Source organism: Girardinichthys multiradiatus, chromosome 13, assembly GCF_021462225.1.
Source record: "Girardinichthys multiradiatus isolate DD_20200921_A chromosome 13, DD_fGirMul_XY1, whole genome shotgun sequence".
NCBI classification, from domain to species: Eukaryota; Metazoa; Chordata; class Actinopteri; order Cyprinodontiformes; family Goodeidae; genus Girardinichthys; species Girardinichthys multiradiatus.
Window position 1 is genome coordinate 40,023,055 of NC_061806.1, and position 23,304 is coordinate 40,046,358.

At 39.4% G+C, this 23,304-nt stretch overlaps 1 protein-coding gene across 1 annotated transcript in view; it reads left to right on the forward strand.

Moving 5' to 3' along the window:
- Positions 1-3,795: 3,795 nt before the first annotated feature.
- Positions 3,796-23,304, forward strand: part of med30 (mediator complex subunit 30) — a 55,503-nt gene continuing 35,994 nt past the window's right edge. Inside the window, exons 1-4 of the mRNA XM_047384465.1 lie at positions 3,796-3,999; positions 4,411-4,699; positions 6,224-6,382; positions 17,356-17,463. Of these exons, the coding sequence (XP_047240421.1) occupies positions 4,523-4,699; positions 6,224-6,382; positions 17,356-17,463 (444 nt within the window). The 5' untranslated portion in view covers positions 3,796-3,999; positions 4,411-4,522. The remainder of the gene's footprint in view (positions 4,000-4,410; positions 4,700-6,223; positions 6,383-17,355; positions 17,464-23,304) is intronic.

Genomic DNA, 23,304 nt, shown 5'->3' on the forward strand with positions numbered 1-23,304 from the left:
TAATTTTGAATGTCCTTCATAACTTAGTGATTCTGAAAAAGATATATTCATGGTTTCAGTATTAGTGTGTTAAGTCATCACAAACTAATACACTCAACATTAAACCTCTGACCATACAGGTCCTTCTCAAAATATTAGCATATTGTGATAAAGTTCATTATTTTCCATAATGTCATGATGAAAATTTAACATTCATATATTTTAGATTCATTGCACACTAACTGAAATATTTCAGGTCTTTTATTGTCTTAATACGGATGATTGTGGCATACAGCTCATGAAAACCCAAAATTCCTATCTCACAAAATTAGCATATTTCATCCGACCAATAAAAGAAAAGTGTTTTTAATACAAAAAACGTCAACCTTCAAATAATCATGTACAGTTATGCACTCAATACTTGGTCGGGAATCCTTTTGCAGAAATGACTGCTTCAATGCGGCGTGGCATGGAGGCAATCATGCTGTGGCACTGCTGAGGTCTTATGGAGGCCCAGGATGCTTCGATAGCGGCCTTTAGCTCATCCAGAGTGTTGGGTCTTGAGTCTCTCAACGTTCTCTTCACAATATCCCACAGATTCTCTATGGGGTTCAGGTCAGGAGAGTTGGCAGGCCAATTGAGCACAGTGATACCATGGTCAGTAAACCATTTACCAGTGGTTTTGGCACTGTGAGCAGGTACCAGGTCGTGCTGAAAAATGAAATCTTCATCTCCATAAAGCTTTTCAGCAGATGGAAGCATGAAGTGCTCCAAAATCTCCTGATAGCTAGCTGCATTGACCCTGCCCTTGATAAAACACAGTGGACCAACACCAGCAGCTGACACGGCACCCCAGACCATCACTGACTGTGGGTACTTGACACTGGACTTCTGGCATTTTGGCATTTCCTTCTCCCCAGTCTTCCTCCAGACTCTGGTACCTTGATTTCCGAATGACATGCAGAATTTGCTTTCATCCGAAAAAAGTACTTTGGACCACTGAGCAAAAGTCCAGTGCTGCTTCTCTGTAGCCCAGGTCAGGCGCTTCTGCCGCTGTTTCTGGTTCAAAAGTGGCTTGACCTGGGGAATGCGGCACCTGTAGCCCATTTCCTGCACATGCCTGTGCACGGTGGCTCTGGATGTTTCTACTCCAGACTCAGTCCACTGCTTCCACAGGTCCCCCAAGGTCTGGAATCGGCCCTTCTCCACTATCTTCCTCAGGGTCCGGTCACCTCTTCTCGTTGTGCAGCGTTTTCTGCCACACTTTTTCCTTCCCACAGACTTCCCACTGAGGTGCCTTGATACAGCACTCTGGGAACAGCCTATTTGTTCAGAAATTTCTTTCTGTGTCTTACCCTCTTGCTTGAGGGTGTCAATAGTGGCCTTCTGGACAGCAGTCAGGTCGGCAGTCTTACCCATGATTGGGGTTTTGAGTGATGAACCAGGCTGGGAGTTTTAAAGGCCTCAGGAATCTTTTGCAGGTGTTTAGAGTTAACTAGTTGATTCAGATGATTAGGTTCATAGCTCGTTTAGAGACCCTTTTAATGATATGCTAATTATGTGCGATAGGAATTTTGGGTTTTCATGAGCTGTATGCCAAAATCATCCGTATTAAGACAATAAAAGACCTGAAATATTTCAGTTAGTGTGCAATGAATCTAAAATATATGAATGTTAAATTTTCATCATGACATTATGGAAAATAATGAACTTTATCACAATATGCTAATATTTTGAGAAGGACCTGTACAGGAAATAAGGCTGATCTTATTTGACTGCACTGTTCCACTGGTGGGTTCTGGTATTTTTATTGATCTCATTTTGACACATAGGAAAAAATTACATTATTTCAGACCAGGTTTTCAGGTGGATAGCTCTTTCAACAGCAGCTTGCTGCGAGCAGATACATTTACTGCTGTGGTGGATCAGTGTTTTATCAGATTTAACTGGTGCTGAAGTATTGTGTTGTCCAGCGTCAACACAATAAGTTAAGGCGGGTGATGACCTTAACGTATGTCACATATGTCACAAAGCTTTGACAGTTTGGTCATTTCATTCAAAGACTAATTAATCTGCATTTCCTTTGAGCTTTGGAGCAGAAACTCAATAGTTGCTACATGTAAAAACACATTCTGTTGCTGCAATATTTTGCCTACCATGTAATAAAATAATAGTTTCTGTTCACAGTGGAAAACTCTCCATCCAATCTGACTGAGCTTGAGCTGTTTTGCCTATAAGAATGAACACAAGTCTCAGTGTCTAAATGTGCAAAGCTGGCAGTGACATATCACAACTCTTGTTTCATTGTGCTTCCTTGCTTCAGTAAATCCCTGTTGATAAATGGTATTACTCAAATAAATTAGCCATGCCTTACCTGAGTGGACAAAAATAAATAGCCAGTGAGAAGCTGTCAAGATCTTAAAATGCTTGTAACACTTTACTGTGGAAATGTTTTTGCATCAAGCAAAGATCGTGAGTAAATACAAGAAGTGGTTTTATTTGATAATTTCATTTATTAAGGTAGAAAAGCTGCTTTAAACAGAAGAATTTATAGTTTCATCTGTTTTAGAAAGTCATCTAGGTCCAGAAGAAGCAAAGCAGCCCTTTACCATAACAAAACCACCACTTTATTTGACCGTCAGTATAAGGTTCTTTTTCAGGAATTGCTGTTAGTTTTTCATCCACACTTCCCACTTTTGTCCAGTCAGTTCGCAGATTATTTTCCCCAAAGTCTTGAAAATCATCAAGACTGTTTTTGATAAATGTGAGATGGGCCTTTATGTTCACTTTGGTCACTGACCTTAACTGAGGCAAGGGAGGCCTGCAGTGCTTTGGATGTTTGTTATAAATCCAACAGTGACGTTCAACTGTTATATAAATAATTCAGTATATATATTACATATAAATGTGTTCTTTTTAAGAACATCAGGTAGTCAATCCTCATAATGTCACATTACTCAGTTGCAGAACAAACTTGACAAAAATCTAATTGGGACAAACCGTAACTGAGGAAAGTGAGAATTATAATTGACTGGTACAGTAACATTTGATTCCTAATATAAAACTTAACCTGATTTATTTATCGTTTGGCTATGCTAAGAATCTGCTTCGTATGTAATCATGGTTGTAGGAAAGTTTGTTCAGATACTGTAGTGAGTACAGAAAAACATTGACCCTTCCAATATGGCATTATCATAGACGTTATCGTAGATGGAAAACTGCATTTGGCGTCTAGCTGTCTAGCATGTATGGTGATTATCATGTTACACCAGGGGTCTGCAACCTGCAGCTCTGGAGGTGCAGGTGGCTCTTTGGACCTTCCATAATTGCTCCTAATGACTTTGGCTAAAAATAATAAAGAAACAGTTATTAAAAAAAGAATATAGATATAATAACAAATGCAGGTTTTAGCACTTTGTTCATGGAATAATTGCATTAAATTTGCCACTTTAAGTGTCACAGAATGACACTTAAAGTACCAACTATGTTTTTAGATCTATTTTTCTAGTCAGTAGGTTGGAAACTGCTTTTTTTTTTTTTTTTTACATACTTTTCCATAAATATCAACCTTCAATAAAAAAATATGTATCCATCCTCTTTTTTGCAAAGTTTTGTTTTTTCTTTATTTTATAACTTAAATATAGAAATAAAATGATGGTTATATAAATATCAGACCAGCAGGGAGCGCTGTTTCTCTGTTTTACAAATAAACCAAGTTTAGCCCACTGTTTTTTTCAAGAAGCCGTTTCTCCCGTCGTAGGAAAAAATGTGGAAGCCATCTTTAATATTAAAGGACAATACTTTATATGCTATAACTAGAGCCAGAAAAAAGCAACGTATAAATAGACGACAGCTACTAAAAAAAGGAAGCCGAAGAAGAAGGGACATGGTGCATCTATTCGGGAATTTACGGCGTAGTCTCGCGATACTATGATAAAATTAGCAGCAGCTGTGCCAGGAGCTTGGTTGGTGTTTGAGGGCTTGCCATGTCAACGAAAGAGATAAATTAACACCACAAAGGTAACATCACACGTCATCTAACCTGTTGTTAAACAGTAATGTTGATTGTTACGATCAGTTTATATTCGCGCCGGGTCTGTCTGAGCACACTAAAACAAACGAAGATGAAGTTGTGTGGTTTGAGTTAGCTTAGGCAGCGACATCTTCACGTTACTTGTTATGAGAATATGTGTGAAGGAGCTGTTTGAAATCCACACTAACATGAAAAGGATATTTACTAATGTAAAACGTTGAAATATGTGATGTCTAACGTATATTGTAATAGTCAGTGTTTGTAACAGCTGTTAAGGTTTTAGATTTGCTTGTGCTTTAACAGTTTTTAACTTTAATAAGGTCAAACGCTATCCCTGTTTCCAATTAACCTTTTAATAAGGATTCTGTTGTCCTGGTATTTTTTTTTAATTATTAAAGGAATGTAAAGGTGTGCTGATGTTGATCAGCCCAACAGGAGACACCATCCAGATCCAGACCTGCTGCTCCTTCTCCTCCTCCTCCTCCTCCAGCATCCTGACCTGCTGTCTCCATGACGACCCCTCCTTTAGTGCCTCCTTTTGTTGGTCAGCCTCCGCCACCGCAGCAGCAGCACACCCAGGCTGCTCGAGATGTCAACACGTCTTCACTGTGTCGCATCGGCCAGGAGACTGTCCAAGACATTGTCCTCAGGACGATGGAGATCTTTCAGCTACTCAGGAACATGCAGGTCTGTCTCTGGCTGCTAGTAATCTGAATCACATTATCACATTATGGTATTTCTATGTTGCTTTGAAGGATTCAGAGTGCGGATTAGTATGTAACAGGGCTTTCTGATGATTCAGATCTAGTTTTTCCTTAGATTTTAGCTGGTTTTTCCACAGCTTTTCAGTCTAGTCTATGTACCTGACTATGACACATTATTGTGCAGCAAAAACAAGGAAAGTGGACAATTCCAAGACAACAGAGGTGCCAAACTCTCTGGCAATCACCTAATTGTTGATAAAATATCCTTTTCTGTCTGTCAGCCATGTTATTCCAGTAGATTTGATGTGAACAATTTTAAACACATCACATTTAGCTGTTGTTTTATTGAAAATCTGGGCTAAAGTGGCTCCCAAACAGAGAATCAGGATGGAAGCTAATTTTGGGTTTTCTTTTTTACCACAGCAGGCCGTCAGGTTGTTTAACGGACCGGTTAGGGCCGGTGGCTTGTAAAATGCCCAGATCTGAGCTCGCTATGTGAGACTAGATGGGTTATTCAAAAGCAAATGTAAAGAAATGATTGGAGAGGGTGGAAAAAATAATAAAAGATGAAATCATTATTTGCCTTTTTTGCATTGTTTATTATTTCCTCTCACAAACAGCACATGAGTGCTCAGTGTTACAGACATAATGAATGCAAGTTGTTATCCTCTGATTTTTCTTGGATTTTGTTTGAAGGTTTTTGATGATGTCAGAAGAAGACAAGGCTGTACTTTTATCTGAGATCATGTTGATATCTAAAGTTAATCATTGCTGGATGCATGTAAGTTATTCAGTTGTGCATAGTTTTTCTTGAAGTTCACACGCAGCCTTTTCGGGTTTCTCACAGTCAAGGTCAGCATGAGTTTACACGAATGTCTCCATCGGCCTCTGTGGCGCTCTTCCTGCTGCATGTTTGCCTCGGTGCCAAACAAGCATTCTTCTTGTGCAGCAGAATTCACAAACAACGTTGTTGTGACTTGTTTCTTTGTCTTACTAATAAAAATTCTTCTTGTATCCTCTCTCCTCCGCTCTCTTTATTCCCGTCTCGCCTCTCTTTCACCGTCTCTGTGTTCTCCCTGCAGGTTTGTTCATGTCATGTAGGATGTTTATAATCAGACATTGGTGCCCCAGAGGCTTGTTGATCCTCTGAATGAAAGTATGCATTGTTGCTTTTAACACCCATTGTAGTTTAATGCCAGTAATCTGAAAAACATCCAATGGTGGCAGAAGACTTCATTTTTTTGATGCTGCTGAATTGGGATTTAATCTTGTGAAAGAGGACATTTACTGTAAAGCTGCATTAAATAAACAAATCAACTAGGCTTTAAAAGGTCTGAGGCATCTAATTAATCTCACTCTTCAGTAAAAAGGAGAACTTTCTCTTGTTTGTGTCCGTTTTAAAATGTATGTAATTTTTACATCCTTAAATGAAATCTGACTGTTGATCTGCCTTATTTTATTCTTTAGTGCAGATAAATGAATCAGCACTGTGTCCTCTCCTCCTCAGCTGCCTAATGGAGTGACGTACCACCCCAACACCCACCAGGACCGGCTGGGAAAACTTCAAGAGCACCTACGGATGCTTTCTGTGCTTTTTCGCAAGCTGCGCCTGGTCTATGACAAATGCAACGAGAACTGCGCCGGGCTGGACCCCATTCCCCCAGAGGTGAGACCAAATAGTGCACATAGTGCCTTTTCTGTCATAGTAAAGCAAAAATAGGGAAGTAGTGGTGCTGAGAAGTGTGAGAATTAGTTAAGACAAGCTTTTCCGTTCAGATAAGTCACAAAGACTCCCTTGAAGAGATGATTAAATAAAATTTTCACAACGGGGACCTTCTCGAATGAACCAGGGCAGTTTTTCCTGTTTTTCTTTGCATTTATATGTTTGTATCTATGGTTTGGTTTAGCATCAAAGCTTTACTGTTATTTTTAATTTCAAAGCTAAAGCCTTTATTTAAAGTAACCATTTTTTCTGACCTTTGACCTGCTCGTAGTACTACATTCAGTAACTTTGGCAGGTATCTGAGATGAGCTGACTTTAGAACTTCTATCTCAGTACATCTCAGTCTTAATTCAGATCTACCAGCTTTGATTTTTAACATTAGATGATGGTATTTTGCCTTCATTCATTTTTATCTGTCTCACATTTTTCTGGAGGAATTTTGGTTCATTTTTTTAACAGCTTTGCTTCCGTTCATCGAGGCTTGCAGGCATTTGTTTCCACACAGCTCTTTTAAGTGTCTCACTGTGACAGGTTGAGGTCTGGACTTTGACTGGACCATTGCAACACCTTGGGATGATTTTTCTGTTGATAAACCAGTTTGGGTGAAGCTTCAGCCGTTGAACTGATGACCTCACATTTGACTCTAGTATACTTGGTTATACTGAGAAGTTCTTGGTGAGCTCAAAGGTTTGCAAGGAAGCCCTAATCATCAGCTCTCCACAACCATGGTTAATGGTTGGTATGAGAAGTTTGGTTTTCTCCAAACAGTTCTATTTGGGCTCATCTGTCTAAAGGACATTGTTCTAGAAGTCCTCAGGCTTATTCAGATACACATTTGCAAACCTACGTCAGGCAGCCATATCCTTGTTGGAAAGAACAATCTTTCTCCTTCAACTCTTCTAAACAATCCAGACTTGTTCGGTCTTTTTCTGATTGTCTTGTCTTGAACTTCAGCGTTTAGCTTTCTAACTGAGGTCCGTAGAGTCTGAGATGGAGCTTTCTTGTGCAGCTCCTCTGATCATTGCGTAGTCTTGATGTTTGAGTTAATTTACTGGGACGTTCACTGCTGGAAATATTTGCAACTATCTTAACTGTGAATAATGTTTCTCATTGTGGGACGATGCCCTTTAATTACTTTAGAAATTACCTCGTAACCATTTTCAGATTGATCAGAATCAGAATCAGAATCAGCTTTATTGCCAAGTTCGTGCATACAAGCAAGGAATTTAACTCCGGTACACTTTGCTCTTTTGTTCTGTTTTTGCATTACAGAATATACAAATTTACAATGTACACATATCTAATAGATGTGAAGCAACATTGCATTGAGTGGACAATACTGACCTGCTGCAAAGACCCGTGACTGCCATGCCTCGTGTAAATGAGCTTGAACCTTTATACTTTCAAAAAAGATTTAATAACTAAGAGATGCGTTCTCTTTTAGCAAATAAACATCAGTGGTCACACACTGTGAAACCTGTTGGGCAAGAGGACAGCAGTTTCTCCTAGACATTGTTTCCATTTTATTCTTAATACTTTATTCACGAAACTGAATTCTGACTTTATTCTCGATATGTCAACTTCATTCTTTAATGTAAAAGAAAAAAATTCAACAAAAAACATCTGCCATTTTGTTTCCTCCAAGTGAACCTAAACTCCTTTGTACCAAAGCAGAAAACTACCAAAACTCCTGCTTTTGTAGAGGTGGGCACAGTTGTTGCTGGTCGGTTAATTAAGTACATTTCATAAGTATCACCTGCCTGCTACATTCCTCCTTAAATTCTATTTAAGCAGAAAGGGTGTCCTTAGTTCTTCTCATGACTTGAATAAGAGTTTTCTTTTTCCCATGGCTGGATGTCCAACATCTTGAACTAGTTGAATTGAAAAACGATGTACTTCAGACAACAAAGAGACGAGGAGGGAAACTCCAGAAAAATTCAAGATGATTAGCATCATAACTTGGGAATTTAAAGTATTATTTAGAACCAGCGTTGGAGCCTCTGTTACCTGCGTTTTGTTTGAAATGATGCGGTCTTGGGCCCTGTAGCTGAGATGCACCAACCTTTGGATCAAACGTAATAACAGAAGCTGAACTGAGGATGAAGGTGCATGGGAACACGTTGAAGGGGTGAGTTGATGCAGCATTGTCAAAAAAGCACTGACACCTTGTCGGTTAAACACTCTTCGCTCTCTGTGAAAACTGAAAATGTGATTTTCAGCTTCAGCGTGTTTCTTTAACAGAGAATTAAAAAAAAGCTTGACCTTAAACTGAGCATTACTGGAGTTCCTCTAGCCTGTGACATGTCCAAACATCTACAGTTTACTTTTTTAGGAAGTGTCCAAACAGCCCTACAATTTTGAAGTGTTTCTAACTGTGAAATGCACAAATCTTTGTGTCGTCATGTATTGCTGAGGTTATCTGTATATTTTCACCTGAAGCCATGGGGGTTTCACATATGGAAACAGTTTTATAAATAAATATGAATGAAAGATACATTTAGGAGTGATAAAATCCATGTTGTCCTATAGTTATTTCATTAGTAGTTGCTATTTTCCCTTAAATCTACTGCTCTGGATGTTATGGAAACTGATACTGTGTGTGTGTGTGTGTGTGTAAATATCTCTATTGCTGCTCCTGAACTGGAATACCCTAACCCTGCATAGTAGAGGCTCCTTTTAAAACCTTAAAACCCATTTTTGTTCTTTGTCTTTCAACATCAGCAATACTTAGCTTGACCTTTTTGTTTTAATTGGTTTTATTGTGTTTAATCTTTATGTCATATTTCTATATGTTTATAGTGTGCAGGTTTGTGCAGCACCTAGGCTGTGGTTGTTTTGAAGTGTTTTATAAATAACGTTGGTATGGTATATGATTATGAACTTTTAAACCTAAAACTGCCAGGGGTATAAATAATTTTTAGCTTAACCATGTCTGTCTGCCTAACTGGGATAGATTATTTACCAAGTATATTTATTTATTTCCAATTAAATTTTGTATTTGACAAATATAAATTATTATTTATTTCATTTAATTATTGCATTGCAGCACTTTTGAGTTGAGTTCACTTTTGGCACTAATAAGTTTATAACGTTATAAACAAATACAGTGAGGAAAATAAGTATTTGAACACCCTGCGACTTTGCAAGTTCTTAGAAATCATGGAGGGGTCTTAAATTTTCATCTTAGGTGCATGTCCACGGTGAGAGACACAATCTAAAACCTCAAAGACCTGTTAGTCCGCCTCTAAAAAGTCCACCTCCACTCCACTCATTATTCAAAACTAGAAGCACCTGTTTGAGGTCATTAGCTGCATAAAGACACCTGTCCACCCCACACAATCAGTAAGACTCTAACAACTAACATGGCTAAGACCAAAGAGCTGTTCAAAGACACCAGAGACAAAATTGTAGACCTCCACAAGGTTGGAAAGAGCAACGGAGCAACTGCTGAGCAGCTTGGTGAAAAAAGATCAACTGTTGGAGCAATTATTAGAAAATGGAAGAAGCTAAACATGACTGTCAATCTCCCTCGGACTGGGGCTCCATGAAAGATCTCACCTCGTGGCTTTTCAATGATCCTAAGAAACGTGAGGAATCAGCCCAGAACTACACGGGAGGAGCTGGTCAATGACCTGAAGAGAGCTGGCACCACTGTTTCCAAGGTTACTGTGGGTAATTATACTAAGACATCATAGTTTAAAGTCATGGATGGCACCGGTTCCCCAGCTTAAATCTGCACACGTCCAGGCCCGTCTTAAGTTTGCCCATGACCATTTGGATGATCCAGAGGAGTCGTGGGAGAAGGTTCTGTGGTCAGATGAGACCAAAATGGAACTTTTTGGTCTTAATTCCAGTCGCTGTGTTTGGAGGACAAAGAATGATGAGTACCATCCCTACTGTGAAGCATGGGGGTGGAAGCATCATGCTTTGGGGGTGTTTTTCTGCACATGGGAGAGAATGACTGCATGTATTAAGGAGAGGATGACTGGGGCGAGATTTTGGGGAACAACCTCTTTCCGTCAGAGCACTGAAGATGGGTCGTGGCTGGGTCTTCCAACACGACAATGACCCGAAGCACACAGCCAGGATAACCAAGGAGTGGCTCCGTAAGAAGCATATCAAGGTTCTGGAGTGGCCTAGCCAGTCTCCAGACCTAAACCCTATAAAAAATCTCTGGAGGGAGCTCAAACTCCTTGTTTCTCAGCGACAGCCCAGAAACCTGGTTGATCTGGAGAAGATCTGTGTGGAGGAATGGGACAAAATCCCTGCTGTAGTTTGTGCAAACCTGGTGAAAAACTACAGGAAACGTTGACCTCTGTAATTGCAAACAAATGCTACTGTACCAAATATTAACATTGATTTTCACAGGTGTTGAAATACTTATTTGCAGCAGGAACACTTAAATAAATTATTTAAAAAATCATACATTGTGATTTCTGGATTTTGTTTTTTTAGATTATGTCTTTCACTGTGGACATGCACCTAAGATGAAAATTTCACACCCCTCCATGATCTCTAAGTGGGAGAACTTGCAAAGTCGCAGGGTGTTCAAATACTTATTTTCCTCACTGTATTTATACATTGGCAAAATTGGCAGTTCATTAAATAATTATCTCTTAAATAAGTCAATGTGGCAATATTTGATAAAAATTTGAAATCATATCTTTGAAGCCTTTGTGATTATTTCAGGGTTTAATTTCGTAGTCCCGTGTTTTATCTGTCAGGCCTAGACAAAGCCTGTAGGGGGCGGGTTTATTGTGTTACACAGACCAGGTAACTGTCCAATCAGTGATGAGATACTGTGACTCAGTGGTCTATGGCACCGGAAATGTGGAACAATTAAATATTCAAATGATTATATACAATTTTAACAAATGATTTACAATTATTTAATAGATGAATGGTTACTGTCTTAATAACATTTTTATTATTTCAATACAGTTTTATGTAAAACATCTCAAATATCTGTAAATTAGTTTATGCAGTTATTCAATACAATATTAGTTTAATTTTGTCTTCATTGCCAATATGTGCTGAACAGTCGCTGTTTTTACTCAGTGTTACATTTTGGAAGTTGTTTGAGGTGAAATAGGCCACACGGATACCCAAACGGAGCTGTGCACAAAAACACCTGACGTTTCCCAGGAGGACTCTTATCTCTGCATCTCCCTCTGGGCTTGTCTTTTTCTGGGCTCACAGCAGATTCATTGGTGGCTGCAGGTTAGTCTCCAGAGTGTCTTTTACAGCTATGCTGCTGATTACGGCCAGCGGCCACCTCCGGGAACAACAGCACTTCAGTTCTGCCCTCACAGAAACACTGAATGTTCACACACAGATTTATGGTACATTTGTGGCACATGTGAAATCACACACACATGGTCTTGCTGTTAAAAGTATAGGTTTGATTGCTGTTCCCCTGTGCAAGGTGCCATGCAGCGCTGCAGCGTGGCTTTACGCCACTGTTTGATTGGATTTATGGCTGTGGCAGTCCCATCTCAATTTTTAAAGATTGCCTGAAAGCTAATCTTTCTCACCAGACTTCCACAAGGGGATAAATGAGGATGTGGGAGGAGGCCTAAATTGGAACAAATTTGTGTGCCAACCAGGTGTCGCAGTTGAATAATATCGTTTCTGAACACAGGTTTTTCCTGTTGTTTTTCCAACCCTAAATTTAAAATCTGTGATGATGGTGACATTTTTCTTTGCTGTTACCATCTGACCTCCCCGTTCTTTCCCCACCGTCATTTAAATGTTTGCTCATTTCCCCTGGAGACCCAGTCCGGCGCTGATCAGCCAATAACTTAGCTCACTGTGTTTGTCCGGGGCTGAGGGTTGTTGATTTTTGGCCCAGCGTCTGCGTCATTTATCATCCCAGGGAAAATTCGACTGCCAGCCTGACAGCAGCTCGCTATTGGCTGCCTGAAACAGGAAGTGGAATCAATGACTCGAGCAATGTGACCTCATCGCAGCCTAATTAGTAGCAGACCTGTTTAATGAACAGCTGGACTGAGTGCACACATCAGCCTCTTTTCCTCTCCAGCTGGTGCTAGTTGGAGCCTTTTCCCCCCATCATTCTCCATCTTCATGTGATTAGTTTATCTTTCTTCCTCTGTTTGCTCAATATTAGCAGTTTTCTACTTCTTTGCTCTTTTTACGGGTAAGATTTTTCATACAGTTCCCTGAAAATGTAATAACTTTGAACTTTTTCGCATTAAAAACTGCAAACTGGAATTTTTGTGATTGATTAACACAAGGTTGTGCATAATTATGAAGTGGAAGGGAATCATTCATTGTATTTGATCTTTTTTCTTTTACAACAAAAAATCTGAAAAGTGTGGCATGCATATGTACAAGTCAGCCCCCTTTTGATTTGATACCCTTAAATCCTCTTCCAACGATTGCACTGCTAAATAGCTCAAGCTCACTCAGATTGGATGGAGAATTATCTATGTCGTTTGTCTTGCCACAGATTCTCTTTGACTTTGACTAGGCCATTCTAACACATGAATATTCTTTGATCTAAACTATTTCATTGTGGCTCTCACTGTATGTTCAGAGTTGTCCTACAGCAAGGTGAGCTTCTGCCTCAGTCAAGTCTTTTGCAACCTGTAGCAAGTGTTTTATTCCAGGATTGTCCTTTATTTAGCTGAATCCATATTCTCATAAGCAACTACCAGCTATTCTGTCCCTTCTAAAGCAGAAATACCCACAGCATGATGCTGCCAACACCAGTCTCGAGGCCTGTACTTACCCTGCAAGAAGAGAAACTTTTCTTGCAGCCCTGGTTTGGGAGTTCTTGACAAATCATCAGGGCAGAACTTTTTCCTGCTTGGTGTCCTACAACTCTGGAGTGATTGGTCAGAAATTTAAAGTTGTTGTAGTTCCTACATTAGTGGAAACTGCAGAGAAAGTACTTCCCAGACGTTCTGCACTTAAGTTCCTTGTGAGCTGTGAAATATCTTGGCCAGTAGGAAATGTTCTTGTTCCTGCCACTTCTTGTAGTTATTTCTCCGTTCTTGCTGAGTGTGTACAAACCTTTCATTTTCCTCCACACAGTGTTTCGCATGTCAACCAGAAAGATGAATGTTATCTGACCAGAACCCCTTATTCCACATGTTCCCTGTGTCCACTACATGGCTTACGGCAAACTGCAAACAGGACTTCTCACTGCTTTCTTCCTACTCTCCCATAAAGAAAGGTTTTGTGTAATGCGTCACTAGTAGTTGTCTACCAACTGATTCTCCTACCTGAGCTGTGGATCTCTGCAGCTCCTCCAGAGTTACAATGGGTCTCCTATATGCTTCTCTGATGAATGTTGTCCATACCCAGCCTGTAAGTTTAGCTCTGCAGTCATGTCCTGACCAGCCGGGTCCACAATGAGATTAAATTACATAAAGGTGGGCTTTTGAAGGCTGAAGTGTTTGGACTGGATTTTATTTAAAGGAATCAAATTAAAGGTGGTTGAGCGCATATAAATTAATTGCTTTTCAAATTTTGCTTTCTAAAACTATTTTCTTTCTGCTTCACAGTAATACACTGCTTTGTGCTGGTCTGTCACATAAAATTCAAATAAATACATTTAGGTCTGTGGTTGTAAGGTGAAGAAATGTGAAAATGGTTTAGGAATATATTCTCTCTTCTTCCATTTCAGTGTTGCTCAATTCTGCCACAGCTCTTGTCATTTCCTGCAGCGAACAGTCAAACTGTTTCATTTCCCTCTCTCCTTATCCGTTCACCCTGATATTTTCTTATTACTTGGATCCTTTTTTCCTGTTTGCGTTTGTTTTTTTTCTTCTGCCCTTTTCCTCTTGTCTCACCGAGGCAACCTGGAGAACTTCATTAGCTCATTCCTCTCTGCCAGGCTGGAAACCACATCCATCTTTCTGTAGAGGAGGCAGAGGTTATGACTCACATAGGCACTTTCTCGCACATACATTTACTCTGACTCACATGCACGATGCTCTCTGCATCCATCTTTTCCCAGCTGTACTCTGCACATTGTATTTTCCTTTCTGTCCTCACCAAACTCCGCCTGCTCCCCTCGGGATTCGATATGTCGACTGGCTTTGCAATCAAATGATCTGATGAAAAAAGCTTTAGTGTTTCCTATTGGAAGTTTTCTTGTGATACAGCTCGTAGTTCGGTTTAATGTCCTGCATAATGTTAATGCTGTCTTTTCTTCTTTTAAGATTACAGTTTAGACTTCAGCTTTCCCAGGAAACTTCCAGGACTGAAGGTTTTGCTTCATTCTTCCCTTTTTGGTGTGGTTGATGCCCAGATGGTTCAAATGTTTCACTTCTTTCTTCAAATATACTCATATCCCACCCCCTCCCCTGACACTTTGACATTTTGCCCTCTCTTACTTTAGGTTGGCTTTAAACCCACTTTTGCTCTGGTTATTGCTTTGATCGCTTAAATCATAGTGTAGTACAAGCAGCTGCACAGCTTCAGGCGAAACTGAAAATTACCAAGAACTTTGGGGAATTTATAATAAAGTTATCCATAATTGAGTGAAAGTGTTTTTCGACCATTTTTCTTTTTTATCTCATAATTTGTTTGGAGGTTCTCCAACCTGATCCTGTCTGCTACGAGTGTCTTTGTTTTGGAGAGCAACACTAGTAAGTTTCTTTGACAGCAGCAACTTTAGTCTTACAGGAACATTTCTGCTTTTATTTATATAAACTCACATTCATAGTACACCGATCCAAGCAGTAGTTTTCATACCCTCATCATGATATTAATTTTGGGCTCGTAATGATCTTTCTGAACTGTAATTTTTCCAGGCTGGATGATTTGCAGCTTAAATGTATTGTGGAGCAACCCTAAGTAGGTTTTATGGTCCTTAGACACATTTCCACTACAGGAATCTTTTTGAGGAACCATGAGAGTGTCCCTCTGGCATTTGAATGTGGAAAAAAGTTACCAGGGTAGAAATGTACCCAAGAAAGAGAGGTAGCTTTGTCATAGTTATGTCATTTACCAGGAAGTTTTGGATGGAGTTTTGCGGAGGGACAGTAAGAGTTTCAAATAAGTTGAATTCTCTTCTGCATTATAGTTCAGACATATCAGTTTAATGGTTCTCTTAACTTAAACCGCATTCGATTTTGAATCATTGTCTCTGATGAAAGAGGGAGTAAGTTGTTCACTTAAAGTAATCTTTTAGTTCTAAACCATTTCGGTTCTGAAGCAACAAATAAAAACGACCACATCCCTGTGAATCAATAACAGATTTTTAAGAAACGAGGCCCTGCTGCACTTTTGCGACACGTCACATATGCTTTACTGTGAATTTATGAATGTTACAATCTTTGACTGACTTGGAAGTGACTATAGTACAGTTTCAGAGTGTAATCCCTGTGAAATGATCACAAGATTAAGGTTGAAACACCGGGTTTTAATCCTGACCGAAGCTGTAGATGTATTGCTAAAAGTCCCAGCTTTTAATTCAGGGTGAAAGACTTCTCCTGCTGTTTGAAGCCAAGCAAGACGTCATCTGCTGTGGGAGAAGTTATCACTCATCAACGGGTGAAGTGCTCACAAATTAAAATGGTCAAAGTAAATAGAAGTTGTAGAAATATAAGTTCTAGGTCCCATAGTCAAAACATGTTTGTTCATGACAAAGATGGAGCTGTTTTGGTAATGACTACTAGAATATATGTAGTCTAGCATGGTGGTGGTATTACGCTGCAGGGCGGTTTTGCTTCCATTGATACTGGTGCATTGCACAAAGTGGATGGAATAATGAAAAAGGACCAAAATGTTTAAATTCACCTCAAATCAGCAGCTAGATGGTCGAACTTTGCCAGCACTTTCTGTTTCAGGAGGATAGTATGAACCCAAACGCATATCAGAACCGTCTTTGGAATAGCTAAAGCTGGCTAACGTGAAGACTCTGGAATGTTGTCATCCCAAACCATGTTAAGAAATTTGTGGACTATGCCTAAAAACTGGATGTTTGACTAGTTTAGACGTCAAATAATCAACTGGATGATGCCAGAAGCCTGTTCATAGCGACAAATGTTTTTTTCTGCAAATTGCTCAGGAACGTTTTAACAAATGTTATATTTTCACCTGTATTTTAGACCCTTTGTAATTACAGAAAACCAACATAAACCAAACTTGTGCACCCAATTATTATTTTAATAAATCATTGATGTTATTTGTATAATCTGTCTAGGAAAAGAATCAAAGAACAGCACCAAATAATGACATTCATGATGACTGTAGGTAAAATCTTCACTGGAACCGTCTAAGGAATATAAATTGGCATGATTTCCCCCTACAGTAAAAGGTGTGATCATGTAGTTTGTTAGTTTAAGTTTACACATTTTACTTTAGAAAGAGTGCAGGAAACTTCCTTCTCGCCTTCCATCGTTGCAGTGACCACCAGGGGGCAATGTGACGTAAGAAAGCAGGCCGCGACCCAGAGTGCTGCCATAGCCTGAAATCTCTTGCACATCAGCCTCTCGGTGGTGTCAAGCAGACAAGGTCAAGCACACACAGCATTTAAAAATGAATTAAACTCTCACTCGCTGTCTCCTTCCGTCGCTCTTCTCTCACAGAGAGGCGAATCAGACTCTGCCTGAGTTTGAGAGCTTCCACCGGATCCTCCTTTTTCTGTTGTTTCATGGAAACCAAAGTAGAAAACATGCAATGTATCTAAAAAAAAAAAGAAAGTGAGTTGAAAGCACACGAAAATCTAAACTTTACATGAGAATAGGTCTAAAATGTTCAATGTGTGAGGGGAATAAAACGGCAGAATTCAGGATTAGACCCAGATTGTTTGAAAACAGATTTTATTACAATAAATATGAAACCTTAACAGTGTAGATTTATTCCCATCAGTTATCTGAGCTCCGTTGCCTTGCTTACAGTAAATAATACAGCCACACTTTTGTTTGTCGTCTCCTTTTCAGCAACTGATACCCTTTGTGGAGGATGACGGCTCCAAACACGAGGATCGTTCGGGCGGGCAGAGCCACCTCACCAGCGAGGAGAGGCGAGAAATCCAGGAAGTCAACAAGGTATCGTGTTCTTTATCTTGGTGGCACAGCCCTGTTTGTGTTGAAGGTTGGATTTCCAGCCAGCGCTAACACAAGATAATGCTAAACGGTAATTACAGAAAAAGAAATTAAGTAAAGTTTCCACATTATCCTTTAGATTACAAATGGAAATTAAGCATGAAATCTCTTCTAGGCAGGTAGTTTGAGACAATAGCATTGATTTGATGTCTTAAAGGCAGCCTTGCTGTTGTTTGGATAACGTGCAGCAGAATTAAGAAGCTACACTTGGTTAACTTTATAATCTGCTGATAGAGTTTGTGTATTTAAATGAGGTTTTGAGGCTGCAGGGAAATGCTATTAAATGCTAATAGGGAGTTTATTTCTTCTGAGAATTTCAGCTATTCTCAACTATCTGTGCATTTCATTGCCAAGCAGGTGGTAGCATCTGGGTCTGTGGTTTGCATTTATAAACCAGAAGAACATTAAACCTTCATCAAGTTTCTCCCTTGCTGCAGGAGATGGAGCCCTGCTTCTCTGTGGCAGTTACAACTTAAATCAAATTCCCAGTTGGTGTTTCTAATTGTCCTTTCCACACTAACTGCATTTGTCCGTCTGTCCTATACACTGCATAGGAAGGTACAGTGTAGGAAAGTATTAGGAAGGACTGACGATCACTTATCAACATTTACCCCACATTTAACCCCTTCCCCACGCAACAGCATGGAAAACAATCCTGGAAGTGATATTTAAGATGAATACGAACATGGCAAACCATTAGGATCACATTAGAATCATCAAAGAAACATTTTCTAGTTTGATCATGGCAGCATTTTTGGAAAATTAAAAAAAGAGAATTAGAGAATTCAGTCTAAAATAAAAGATGTTGCTTGTTTTTAAAAGAGGGATAGAAGTTACAAATAGAGGGTCATTTGGAGTCGCTGTGTTGTCTTTTCATATGCTTTATTGTGTCTGCATATTTTGTTAGTTTACATTTTTCTTCAAATGTAATTTATTTTCACATCATATTCATCCGTCTGCTAAACTCCATGGATTCAAATAAACCTGGCTAAATCTGGCAGTTTTATAATTAGTGCAATTTTTAAATAATTATTATTAATAGCTGTTAAGGAATGTTTGCATTTAACGGATATTCGAGGACTTTTGAAGTAAGGTGATCGTCTTCATATAGTAAATCCGCTTTAGTTGGTTCTGGAAGCTGAAGCTGATGGCTCACACTGGATTATGAACTTTTAAACTGTGGTCACATTTGCACTACATGGTTAATAACATGGAGGTCTGTTAATGTACATGGGGATTGTCGATACGAGGCATTGACAGAAATGTTAGGGTGTTTAAAAAGAAAAATCTAAAATGTAACCGTTTTAAATGTGTGGCGCTTTTGTGATTTTTACTCTGGTTTACTTTTATCATTTTCTTGATGTGCCATTCTTGGGCCTAACATGTTATTGTGTGAAAAGTAACTGAGGGACCAACAGAAGCACACGGATGCTTCTGGTATTTCAAATATGTCATGTTCTCATTGCCACTATAACAGAAATCAATATTTTATTTATTTAATCCACTTGACCCATCGATTAGGAACCCTTGCCATAAACCCTCATGAAACATGAGGTAAAACATGAGGTGATTATATTTTGAAATATCAAACTTTTAGGTGCTTTCATTCACTGATATGTTTTATACATTCTATTGTTTGAAGAAACAGCAGTGTTGACCCAATAGAGTGATAATGCTGGTCAGAATTGGGGAAGTATGTCTATTCGTATGCTGCCAAAAATATTGTTTTCTCAATTACAAGTTTTGTGACAAGCATTCGGTCACCATTTTGTTGAATTACAGGCAGTCTGGGCTCTCATGTTAGAGTGCTTCTGACTCCCTTGGTGAGGTGCCGGTTTGTTAGATGTCCAAGCTGCAAGCCTGAACAGACCTGGGGGAAAAAAAGTAGTAAAATTTATGAAATATACCATTTAAAGTATTAAACCTAAGGACTTTGGATCACAATCTGAAAGGCAGCTGCCAGCTCGTAATCTGAATCTTTGGCAACCCGGATTGGGCCCCTGTCACTGTCCCGTTTCTTCCAGACATTTATAAAGGTTAAACACTTGTCATAGTCCCTAAGATAAGTTAACCATCATAATGTATAGTGGTGTGAAAGTGTTTGCCCTCTTAAAGGTTTCTTCTGTTTTTGCTGTTGTCACGCTTAAATGTTTAGGATCAGCAAACTCATTTTAATAAATAAAACCCTGAGTAAATACAAAAAGCAGTTTTCAAATGAGGATTTCATTCATTAAGAGAAAAAAAAGCCATCCAAACCAACCTGGCTCTTTGTGAAAATATTACTACCCCCTAAACCTAATAACTGTTTGAACCAATGGTTTTAATTCAGCCTCATTGGAAGGTTTTCGACCCTTGACATACTGTTTAAGGTCATTCCACAGCATCTCAATTGGTTGCAAGTTTGGCCTTTGAGGGGACGGGATGGTCATTTGTGTATTTTTGGGTTAGCAATTGTTTTACCTTGGAACTCTCCTATCCAGGCTAATTTTGTCCAGTCTCTCTCTTACTGTTGAATCTTGAACCCTGACCTTAAATAAAGAATACATATTGGTCTTGGTTCTTTTGTGACCTCTTGGACGAGTCCTTGATGCATTCTTATAGTAATTTTGGCAGGATAATGACTCACTGTGGTAATCTAGAGTCCAAAAGCCTTAGAATTGGCCATGTGATAAATGTTAATTACTTTGTTTCTCATCTGTCCTTTAATGTTTTTAGGTTGGGGCCAGCTGTTTTGAGATGTGTTTGCCTACTTCATGTTGTCAGACTGGTTCTATTGATGGGATTTTTTTTTTATTCTACAGTCTTTTCTCAGGTTTTTTTTGTCTGAAATACTTGTCTGATCTGAAACATGTGACAAAAAAGTAAATGCAGAAGAAATCTGTAAGGGGACAAATGCTTTTTTTGTATAACTGTAAATTATTTTACTCTTATTATTTCCAAATATGTGGCTTCTAAACTGTTAGTTCTGTAATGGCATAGTAAAGGAATCCTAATGCCTTTTCAGAGCTGAGGAGGAAAATCATAGCCGGCTGCGTTTTAAATATTAATGAGAGCAATAACTGGATTTTTTTTTTCCTCCTGATTTTCTTTTGAATGTGGTGTTCAGTTTTCATGTGTCAGACATCAAACAGACGTAAAAAGCTTTTTCGGCTTTATTTGCTGTCAGAAGTGCTTTTTCTCGACTTTGATAGAGAAGCCATGTGGCAAGACTCCGAAGCGTCGTGCAGGGAGCTTTTCTTCAAACTGACATCTCGTGTCAGTCAGTCCTGAAATGACATGGGAGTTGAATCCTGCAGACAAACAAGATGAATCTTAGTACAGAGAATAGACATGGGCTCTTACATGGTAACGCAAGATCTAAAAGGAGAGAGATCTTGTAGATGGAGAAAAACATTCAGTTTTTTAAAGATTTAACTGAATTCATGTTCTCATTGATTAGTGCGACATTAGTCCGGCTCTGTATGCGCTTTAATTAGTAATGACTCTCTAATCTAGGAGGTATTTTGGGAAAATATTTTATTTCTTAACTTTGACTGTATTGGACCAGTATAATTAACCTTGTCTGCATTGACTTACATGAGCTTATTATGGAAAACATTTTTTTTTTCATCCTAACAAAAATCAGCTCTCTGTGGGCTTTAATATATCAAATACAGGTCCTTCTCAAAATATTAGCATATTGTGATAAAGTTCATTATTTTCCATAATGTCATGATGAAAATTTAACATTCCTATATTTTAGATTCATTGCACACTAACTGAAATATTTCAGGTCTTTTATTGTCTTAATACGGATGATTGTGGCATACAGCTCATGAAAACCCAAAATTCCTATCTCACAAAATTAGCATATTTCATCCGACCAATAAAAGAAAAGTGTTTTAATACAAAAAACGTCAACCTTCAAATAATCATGTACAGTTATGCACTCAATACTTGGTCGGGAATCCTTTGGCAGAAATGACTGCTTCAATGCGGCGTGGCATGGAGGCAATCAGCCTGTGGCACTGCTGAGGTCTTATGGAGGCCCAGGATGCTTCGATAGCGGCCTTTAGCTCATCCAGAGTGTTGGGTCTTGAGTCTCTCAACGTTCTCTTCACAATATCCCACAGATTCTCTATGGGGTTCAGGTCAGGAGAGTTGGCAGGCCAAATGAGCACAGTGATACCATGGTCAGTAAACCATTTACCAGTGGTTTTGACACTGTGAGCAGGTGCCAGGTCGTGCTGAAAAATGAAATCTTCATCTCCATAAAGCTTTTCAGCAGATGGAAGCATGAAGTGCTCCAAAATCTCCTGATAGCTAGCTGCATTGACCCTGCCCTTGATAAAACACAGTGGACCAACACCAGCAGCTGACACGGCACCCCAGACCATCACTGACTGTGGGTACTTGACACTGGACTTCTGGCATTTTGGCATTTCCTTCTCCCCAGTCTTCCTCCAGACTCTGGCACCTTGATTTCCAAATGACATGCAGAATTTGCTTTCATCCGAAAAAAGTACTTTGGACCACTGAGCAACAGTCCAGTGCTGCTTCTCTGTAGCCCAGGTCAGGCGCTTCTGCCGCTGTTTCTGGTTCAAAAGTGGCTTGACCTGGGGAATGCGGCACCTGTAGTCCATTTCCTGCACACGCCTGTGCACGGTGGCTCTGGATGTTTCTACTCCAGACTCAGTCCACTGCTTCCGCAGGTCCCCCAAGGTCTGGAATCGGCCCTTCTCCACAATCTTCCTCAGGGTCCGGTCACCTCTTCTCGTTGTGCAGCGTTTTCTGCCACACTTTTTCCTTCCCACAGACTTCCCACTGAGGTGCCTTGATACAGCACTCTGGGAACAGCCTATTCGTTCAGAAATGTCTTTCTGTGTCTTACCCTCTTGCTTGAGGGTGTCAATAGTGGCCTTCTGGACAGCAGTCAGGTCGGCAGTCTTACCCATGATTGGGGTTTTGAGTGATGAACCAGGCTGGGAGTTTTAAAGGCCTCAGGAATCTTTTGCAGGTGTTTAGAGTTAACTCGTTGATTCAGATGATTAGGTTCATAGCTCGTTTAGAGACCCTTTTAATGATATGCTAATTTTGTGAGATAGGAATTTTGGGTTTTCATGAGCTGTATGCCAACATCATCCGTATTAAGACAATAAAAGACCTGAAATATTTCAGTTAGTGTGCAATGAATCTAAATTATATGAATGTAAAATTTTCATCATGACATTATGGAAAATAATGAACTTTATCACAATATGCTAATATTTTGAGAAGGACCTGTATATACTTTAGAAAAATCTTCAGACATGCAGAATTTCTTTATTTTACCTTCCGAAGAGCCTGGTCTTTTAAAGTGGTCTTGCTCAACAGTTCTTTAGGTTTGCTGAAGGTCTTCCAAGGTTTTCTTTGAACTTTGGCTGCTTCTTTACCTATTTCATGTTTCAGTATCTGAATGATACTAAAACAATCATCTCTGAGCTCAATGATCTCTAGCACCATCGCCACAGTCGCCCGATAGGGGTGGTTTAAAACCTTTGCACTGTATTGTTCATATACTACCCTATCAGGGTAAAAAACCAAAACATTTTTAGTTGCACTGACAAGCATAAAGGAGCCTCTGGTTGTCTTGAAGTCTGTCTGCTATTTTAGTACATAGATATTCAGCATCTCTACATGCAGTAAGCACCAGTGAGTCAGATCTTAACTGGACAATATGGTGTTTTATAAAATAACATTTAGTCAGTTCAAAATGTGCCAAACCTCTAAAATCAAGTGCTTCGATCTGAACTCACACCTCAGATC